The sequence below is a fragment of the Oryctolagus cuniculus genome, chromosome 12 (genome assembly GCF_051225735.1).
Source record: "Oryctolagus cuniculus isolate XC-2025 breed Fujian yellow rabbit chromosome 12, ASM5122573v1, whole genome shotgun sequence".
NCBI classification, from domain to species: Eukaryota; Metazoa; Chordata; class Mammalia; order Lagomorpha; family Leporidae; genus Oryctolagus; species Oryctolagus cuniculus.
The window spans coordinates 23,908,424-23,917,956 of record NC_142878.1 but is presented as its reverse complement, the minus strand read 5'-3'; the positions used below and the strand labels follow the sequence as shown (position 1 = coordinate 23,917,956).

The window sequence follows — 9,533 nt, the reverse complement described above, 5'->3', positions numbered from 1 at the left end:
AATCCTAACTCGGCTGCCCACACGCCGAGTACGCTGCTCTCCTCCAATCAGTAGCAAGTCCTGCTGTTTATTGGTTGAACTGGAGGCAGCTGTGCAGAAGCTGTTTGCTTCTCTCCCAGCGCCATATTGTGGGAGAGCAGATGCATAGAATAAGTCTTAATTCCAGTAACTCAGTCCAGTCCGGGCTGCTCCCCACAGGGATAAAGGCAGGTTAACCAGCATCTTAGCCACTGGCCAAAAGCCTGCTCTCAGAATATTTTTAAATTTTACATCCTTGTTTATTTCTCCCTTACATTCAGGCGCACATAAAATAACCTTTAAATATCTTAGCATCCATCCATGGCTACAAAGTTCCGCATAATTCTGCCTCTTCCTAGCTCTTCAGCCTTATCTCTTTACTGTTCCCTTGCTCCATGCTGGCTGCATTTCATTCTTCAGATAAGCCAAAATTTTTCCTGAGTTTCCAGATGTTATTCCCTCTTTCTAGAATGCTCATTCCCCTGATACAGGGTGGATAACTACCTCATCCTTCAGGTCTTAGCTTAAATATCACCTCATCAGAGAGGGCTCACCACTTCATTAAGTGGGTGTCCCCATCCCCTGCTTATCCATCATTGTACTATTACAGTTTGTAGAGATGGACTGAGTTCTGGAACAGGACAGATCTTCCTGCACTTCTCTCACTGATAGCGGACCTCTGTTTAGTACTGGGGCCGATCTTAAGCCCATGAGATTTTCTTACCTTTTCTAGGGCCAAAAGGTGTTTTGTTTTATGCCCTCCCCTCCCCCAAAGCAGTGGCTCCTTGCCTGGGCCACTGGGGCAGAAAGGTTTGCCAGCTCCCATCCAGGGGTTGATGGCTTTTGCGTCACACAAGAAGGGGACAGTGTGTCGTGCCTGTGACCCAGCACAGTCTGCTTGCCTGAGTCAGGAAGGGGTCTCTTCTCACCTGATCCTACTCTCAGCTTTCTCATTAGCAACCCACGGAGGCTTGTGAAAGGAGCTCCCCATGGGCTGGCGCCGCGGCTCATTAGGCTAATCCTCCGCCTAGCGGCGCCGGCACACCAAGTTCTAGTCCCGGTCGGGGCGCTGGATTCTGTCCCGGTTGCCCCTCTTCCAGGCCAGCTCTCTGCTGTGGCCAGGGAGTGCAGTGGAGGATGGCCTAGGTGCTTGGGCCCTGCACCCCATGGGAGACCAGGATAAGTACCTGGCTCCTGCCATCGGATCAGCGCGGTGCGCCGGCCGCAGCACACCAGCCGCGGCGGCCATTGGAGGGTGAACCAACAGCAAAGGAAGACCTTTCTCTCTGTCTCTCTCTCTCTCACTGTCCACTCTGCCTGTCAAAAAAAAAATAAATAAGTAAAAAAAAAAAGAAAGGCGCTCCCCACGGAGTGTGAACTACTATCACGGCAGGTACTCTCATCTATGCTAAACTAACATCCATTGCACATTTGGTCTTCAAACAATTCCTCAACATTTCACCAGCTTCTGCCAGGAGACAGCTCTTCATGAGTCTCACAGGTTTGCAGGATTTGTGAGCAGCTCTGCTCACCTGGGTTCCGACGACCTTTCTGAGGATATCTACACAACTGCCTGAGAAGACAGAGACAGCGTCTCCCTCTAGAAGAAAGACAGGTTTTATCACCCTCCACTGCAATAGAGTTATCTCCCTCCGGAGCCGAAAGTATACATGCAAGATACCCATGACAAGTTCTGAGTTCTCCAGGTGCACAGTTCCTGCCTTGCGAGGCAATGTCCGCAGGTGTCCCCTAGGCCTCTTCTCATACACGATGGGACTGGGGATCAGAGAACTGCACAAGAGCTGACTAATGAACACTAGTGGTGTACTAAGCCCTTTGTCTCTGATTCAGCGCATCTGTGGCAAGCCAACTTACTAACCTGGAAGGATAAAATGTCAACTCCTCTAAGTACTTGAAAATTTCTTATTTGCATTAGTGCCAGCCGCCTATTATCTGTCACAAGTGAAATAGTGCAGGTGTCCTGTTACTCTTTGAAAGCGCTTGTCACTCTTTGGAATTCAGCTCCTTTGACTACTTTCTCTGATGAGTTTTGACTTGTTTTCTTGTTGTTGGGATGGAGGTAACATTCTCTTGCAGCTTTCTCCATCTTAGGCAGAGGCACAGCTGCCAAGGCATACATATTTGATTACTGTTAGTTACCAAAGACAGACACTTACTGATCCGAAACTTGTATTGTTCAGTTGACAAAGGTTTTTCATTTTTTTCAAAAGAAGCATAAGCATAAACTCTAGAAAGTTTTTAAAAACAGCACATGGAAAAATTTTATTACAAGGGCTGGAAGCAACAGGTGAAGGATGTTTCCCTTCTAGAACAAGTAAAGCAGGACAGGAAAAAGAATCATCACTCAAAGAGACGAGACATCATGCAAAATGTACACACACACCTGCCCCAGCTCCAGCAGAGGACTAGGAAAACTACAATCACTTAGATAGAGGGAGAATTTTAGGAGCTTTCAAAACCAGATGAGAAGATGTGGCAGAAAGACCCGAAAAGGACCCAAAAGAGAAGCCCAGCTGGTGGCTCTGAGGATTCCTGGGTTTTCCATTTCAGTGGCAGTGTTTTTCCTGCTCTACATTATTCCTCTTTTTGGTAAACAATTTAGATTTCTTTTGTCAGATGTCTCTCTTCTGCATTGTGAATGTCTTATTGGGCTGCCAATTAAAGTATCTAGTCTTCCCTTAACCAACTTTTCCAGGACCCCTAGCATCACAAAAAGTAAAATAAAACAAAACAAAAAACTCAGGTGGAACTGATTTATCACTGAGCTGTTACTTACAGCTATAAAGATCACAGAACAGCCTTGGTTCCTCCCTTTTCAAACCTTGGATAGTTTCTTCTAACTCTGTGAATTACCCGACATTTCCATTTTGCTGAGGTTAGCCAAAGTTGAATTTCCGTTGCTTGCAACCAAAGAAAACTCAGTAACTGATTCAGGGGAAGCAGTCCAATGGTGGGTTTATTAGAGGTCATAGAAAGCTGTTAAAGGCAGTCTTAGATACTGTACTATACTTAAAATCATGTATCTTAAATAAAAGGACATATATCAATGGCTGTCAGAACTGTTGGCTATGGTACAATGACTAAAGACTCACTGTTTCTATGTGCTTGCTGTTAATTAGCAATTTTTAAGATTTATTTATTTAAAAGGCAGAGTTACAGTGGGGTGGGGGAGAGAGGGACAGGGAGAGAGAGGGAGAGAGGGAGGAAGAGGAAGAGGGAGAGGGAGAGGGAGGGGAAGGGGGAGGGGAGGGGGAGGGGAGGGGGAGGGAGAGACTGAATATCTTCCATCTGCTGGTTCTCTCCCCAGAGAGACGAGACTGCCAGGGCTGGGCTAGGCAGAAGCCAGGAGCTTCTTCTCGGTCTCCCACGTGCGTACAGGGGCCCAAGCACCTGGGCCATTTTCTGCTGCTTTCCCAGGAGCACCAGCAGGGAGCTGGAGAGGAAGCGGAGCAGCTGGAACTTGAATCGGCTCCCATATAGAATGTTGGCGCCACAGGTGGCGGCTTTACCCACTTTGCCACAATGCCAGTCCCCTTAATTAGCATTTTCTAATGATTAGGCTGGTGATGTTTTATGACTACAAACTATATGAGGGCACTTCAAAAAGTTCATGGAAAATGGAATCTTAAAAAGTTTATTTTGGCAGAAAAAAATTTGGAATCCACACAGGTTTTCATAATGCATACTTCCCACAGACATCCTGAAATCCCTCATATTTAGAGTTCATTTTCCTATCACCCATGTTAGAAATAAAAATATGCAAGCATAAACTAAATTCAGTACCTGCTATAAGGAAAAACTGAGGAGGGGTTGTCTATGTTACATGCAGTTATTGAAATAAAGCTGTTCATGACTTTTACATTCCAGTTACAAAAGTCAACTGTACTAGGTAAACCATGCAAGGAAAACGTTTGCAGCACAAGATTCCCCCAAGAGATATCACACGGAGAAAGAGCGGGCTCAGCACCAGCCAGGACGTTCTCAATGACGCTTCCACAAACGCACAGAGCGACATGAGACAACGGCCGCAAACAGGTCAGTCAAGGCAGAAGGTGATTTGGAAGGAAAACTTAGGTTTCTGACTAATCTTGTACTCTCATTACGTAAATAAGGCCATACTGCCCAGAGACCAACTGATTTATTCAAAGCTTAGGAGGGTGGATTTCAGGCACGGCTCAGGTGAGGGCGCCTTCTTGACAAGAGGAGATGGCAGAAAGTTTAATTCCTGTCCAGTCTGAAATTCAGTAACTTAACTTACACAAAGAAGAGCAGGTTCCAGGATTCCCTTAAAATACACACATTGCTGTGTCCTCTATGGGGATCACGTCTTCGCCTTTTGAAAAATATCATAAGGACGAATTTGTAAGAAAAGGGAAGGAGGCAGAAGGAAGGGACTGCCATTATGTTCTTAGAATTGTATCTACAAATCACACGGACTTTGTTAAAAACTAATTAAAATTAAAATAATTTTTAAAAATATGTACAAATAAAAAGAAGCGAAACTTGTACCTGGATAATAATCAGTGTAAGACCAACTAATGTGTATCTCCAGCAAGATTTTTTTTTTTCCAAACGTGGTAAGTGAGCAGAACCGAAAAGTCTGGAAGCCCCACTGCCACAGGGTTGGCTGCTCAACCTTGGCATTACTGGTGATTCTTTGTTGTGTGAGGGGGAGGGGGGTGCCCACTGGGAGCACTCAGCAGCACCCCAGTCATGACAGTGAAAATGTCCCGATAGTGTCCAACGTCCCTGCTGAGAACAACTGCTCTCTGGCTGGGAAACACTTGTTTTAACACGGCACTGGCTGAGGAACTCGCAATGATTTAGTAGTAGTATTTAACGGAGTAAGTGCTTCGGTCTATCAACTGTGACAAAGGCTGGGGGAAGCAGGGCCCTGCGAGACGAGCTTACTTGTGCGCATCATAACTCTTTGTCGCGCCTCAGCGATTCCTCCGCGTCTTTAAACCAGCTGCTTCTGTTCCAGCGCTTTATTCTCAACGTTTCGGTCGGTTCTCTCTTGACGGCCGATTTATCTTCGTGGTGTTCCTTAACACTCTCCGGCACGTCTGGGTCTTTCGGACACTCAGGAGCTTTCCTAGTGGGATGTTGCAATGTCGCAGCATCCATCATACTTAGGAAATCGTAAGCTGGGAGAGGCGGTTTCCATTCCTGAGCTGGCAAGACGGCTATCAGGAAAAAGACAATCAACAGTGAAAATCAACTCTAAAATCATACGTACACCACAAAAAGCTTTATTGTGAAAACTGTATTTGTAGGAATGAAAACATTATTACTTTTGCCTACTTAAGCTAAGCTGGTTTCTTTTAGTCATTATCAATAAAAAAACTTGACCTGTTTGTCATTTGTAGCCACTCCCATTTCTTGCTACAATTATTTTCTAAATTAAAGTATTAATAGGGAAAATAACAGCTGCAGAGTCTTGTGAATATAGTTAAAAAAAAAAACAATGAAATAAATGTTCTAAGAGGATGAATTTTTTATGGTATGTGGTTACATTTCAACACTCCCATTTAAATAGCATAAAAAATTCTGAGGAATAAATTAAGGAGGTAAGTGATCTGTACATTGAAAGATATAAATCACTGATGAAGGAAATTGGAAACAAATAAATGAAAACCTATCCAGGTTCATACACTAAAAAAAATTGTTCAAATGTCTACTACCCAAGGCAATCTACGAATTCATTGCGATGCCTTTAATTTCAATGACATTTTTCACAGAAACAGAAAAAGTAATCTTAAAATTATTTCAAAGATACTGGTAATCTATACAAGAAACACAGACTCAATTAATTAATTGTCTTTTGACAGGCAGAATTAGAGAGACAGAGAGAGAGAAAGGTCTTCTTTCCGTTGGTTCATCCCCCAAATGGCCGCCACTGTGGGCGCTGTGCCGATCCAAAGCCAGCAGCCCCGAGGATCGGGGTCTCCCATGCGGGTACAGGACACAAGCACTTGGGCCATCCTCCACTGCACTCCCGGGCCACAGCAGAGAGCTGGACTGGAAGAGGAGCAACCGGGACAGAACCAGCACCCGGACCGGGACTAGAACCCGGTGTGCCGGCGCTGCAGGCAGAGGATTAGCCTATTGAGCCAGGGTGCCAGCCCAACTAATCAAAATTTAAGAGAAGACGAAAGCCTTCATAAGTGAGTCAAGTATCTCAGAATAAGACCTTATGCTTCTCCCAATCGAAAACTGTCCCACAGTCAACACCATCAGCATATTAATATTTAAAATATTTATAAACATTACAATTCAACTCATTCTATCATTTGTTAGAATGAGTTATAGGCCGCGCCGAGGCACACTAGGCTAACCCTCCGCCTGCGGTGCAGGCACACCGGGTTCTAGTCCCGGTCGGGGCGCTGGTTCTGTCCCGGTTGCTCGTCTTCCAGGCCAGCTCTCTGCTGTGGCCAGGGAGTGCAGTGGAGGATGGCCCAGGTGCTTGGGCCCTGCACCCGCATGGGAGACCAGGAGAAGCACCTGGCTCCTGGCTTCAGATCAGCGCGGTGCGCCGGCCGCAGCGTGCCAGCCACAGCGGACATTGGAGGGTGAACCAACGGCAAAGGAAGACCTTTCTCTTTGTCTCTCTCTCACTGTCCACTCTGCCTGTCAAGAAAAAAAAAAAAGAATGAGTTATAATAATATTGTATTATATAATACTAAGTATATAATATATAAATCCTATATATTAATTACTTATAAAAATTATATATAGAATATGTTATATTCTATATAATTGATATTAACTATACAATTCATTAATTATAATATTACATATGATGTTAAACGTTTTTATAGATTTTTATGATACATATTTTGGTATATATTTTAAGACATATTATAATATATAATTATATATTATAAAGTATTATATTGTAATTAAATATATCATATATAATAATTATACAATATTATAATTAAATTTTGAAGTCTATGGGACAAAACACAGAACTGTGTGCATTAAAGCAAGCAGAACACTTACTGATAGGATTTTCTAATCCTGCTTCTAATTTCTTAAGCCACGATAAGAGGTTTTGTTCAGTGATTGCCTGGTCTGAAGGAAAAGCAAACACTCGACCACCCGAATGCAGATTCACCACAACAAGAAGAGGAAGAGGAGGCAGAGTGTCAAAATAAGCCTTCAAGATTCCTCTCCCAACAGGAGTATTTTTTCTACAAGAGGGAACAAGCAAACATGCTAACAATTCCTTTTGTAACAAAATAATGAAAACAACAGTTTGTAAAACACTGGTTTCATGCCTTTAAGTTTATTTTGTGAAAAGATGTCGTAAAATCCAAGAGATCTATGACTATGTTACTAGTAATCAGGTTTTTAAATCTTTTTTAACACAGGATACTCTCTTTTCTTAAGAGGAAAAAAAGGCGGCCAGTGACATTTTACTGAAAAGCAGACTTCAACCAAAGACTTCATACTGTCAAAAGCTTCCTGCCCAAATTCAGCAAAGTATCTGACCACATGACAGTTCAAAAATTAAATGGTTACAGAACTATAAAACAACAAGGTACATGTTTTTATAAATACTTCTTTTCCAAATAAAAACTCTTTCTTAGGGAAAAAGAGAAGGGAAAACTAAAGAGAGGAGCAATAATTATGTTCCTATAAGAAGACCATATACTAGCAACATCTAGTTTTCCTAATATAACCCATTCTACATTTGTGTGAAATATTATTTTACTCTGAGATAGTCAATAATAATTACTTAGAAAAATTTTGCCTCAAGCAGTAGGATGTGCTTTTTTTTTTTTTTTTTTAAGATTTACTTATTTATTTGAAAGTCAGAGTTACACAGAGAAAGGAGGAGAGGCAGAGAGAGGGAGAAAGGTCTTTTATCCACTGGTTCACTCCCCAAATGGCCACAATGGCAGGAACTGTGCCAGTCTTAAGCCAGGAACCAGGAGCTTCCTCTAGGTCTCCCAAGTGGGTAAGGGGCCCAAAGTTTGGGCCAACTTCAACTGCTTTCCCAGGGCATACCAGAGAACTGGATTGGAGGTGGAACAGCCAGGACTTGAACTGGCGCCCATATGGGATGCCTGCATTGCAGGCAGTGGCTTTACTTGCTATGCCACAGCACTGGTCCCAGGATGTGCTATTAATGAACACTCTTCACAGCGAAAATGTATATTACCCTATTTCTTGAAAATTTCTCAAATGACTTGAAAAATAACATGTCATTCACTTGTCTGATAAATCTGAACAAGGGGCAGCATGCAAACCATGTTCACAGATGTAAAACACAACACTAAGTGTCCATCTGAACACATACCAGGAAACACTGCTGATTAATACTGCTTCCTGTTATATCTTAGGCTGGGTTTTAAAAACACAGAATAGAGAAAAAAAGAAATAAAGGAAAAAGCTAAATATCCCAATGATTACTTTTTTGTAGCTGTCAGATTTTCTCAATGGGTTTCAATTCATTTTATAGTCAGAAAAAAATGTTACTTTTGAAAATGTATTATAGGGGTTGGCGCCGTGGCTCACTAGGCTAATCCTCCGCCTATGGTGCCGGTACCCCGGGTTCTAGTCCTGGTTGGGGTGCTGGTTCTGTCCCGGCTGCTCCTCTTCCAGGGCAGCTCTCTGCTGTGGCCCGGGAGTGCAGTGGAGGATGGCCCAAGTGTTTGGGCCCTGCACCCGCATGGGAGACCAGGAGGAGGCACCTGGCTCCTGGCTTCGGAGCAGCACAGCGCGCCAGCCTTAGCAGCCATTTGGGGGCGGTGAACCAACAGAAGGAAGACCTTTCTCTCTGTCTCTCTCTCTCACTGTCTAACTCTGCCTATAGAAAGACAGAAAGACAGAAAGAAAGACAGAAAGAAAGACAGAAAGAAAGAAAATGTATTATAGGATAAAATTTAATTTAAACAAGGTCATGTATGACCTTTTCTGAGGGAATAACTTATAAAACATCACGATGACATGTTTGGTCTCATAATATTAACTCCAAAGAGAGAGTTACAGAATTTAATTTTCCTAATGAAAATGTTCTGATAATTATCCTTTATTTACTCCCTTACAAACTAAAAAACCAAAAATATACTTACAGATTTAACCAGCAAGGAGTAAGTGAATCCAAGTGCTTCTGCTCTACCATTGTCAACACTGCTTTTTCATGCTGTGGATTTATGCTGCCATCGCTGAACAGCATGAGTAATGGTTTCTGAAGTCTTAAATAAGAGGGAAGATTTTCCACAGTGATTTCTGGCTGTTAAAGAGAAGGGTTGAAAAAAAACAAAAACCATGGTGGATAATGATACACAAAATAGAAAATAAAATTCAAATCACTCATGCAACTGTAGTTTGTAAGATATAATTCAAATACATTTTCATTTAAGTGGAGATGTTATGATACCAACTAACAACTATGAACCTCAGGAGTTTCTTATTCAATCCCATCTTAATAATGAGTTATTTTTCAAAACACTACTGCTAGTCAAATAAGGAAATAAATTAA

At 42.6% G+C, this 9,533-nt stretch overlaps 1 protein-coding gene across 8 annotated transcripts in view; it reads right to left on the bottom strand.

Moving 5' to 3' along the window:
* Positions 1–3,657: 3,657 nt before the first annotated feature.
* Positions 3,658–9,533, bottom strand: part of TXNDC16 (thioredoxin domain containing 16) — a 100,604-nt gene continuing 94,728 nt past the window's right edge. For all 8 annotated transcript variants that reach the window (XM_089309702.1, XM_089309701.1, XM_008269654.5 and 5 more), the window contains 3 exons: positions 9,124–9,284; positions 7,046–7,236; positions 3,658–5,225 (listed from right to left, as the gene is read on the bottom strand). In XM_089309702.1, the coding sequence (XP_089165828.1) occupies positions 4,960–5,225; positions 7,046–7,236; positions 9,124–9,284 (618 nt within the window). In that variant the 3' untranslated portion in view covers positions 3,658–4,959. The remainder of the gene's footprint in view (positions 5,226–7,045; positions 7,237–9,123; positions 9,285–9,533) is intronic.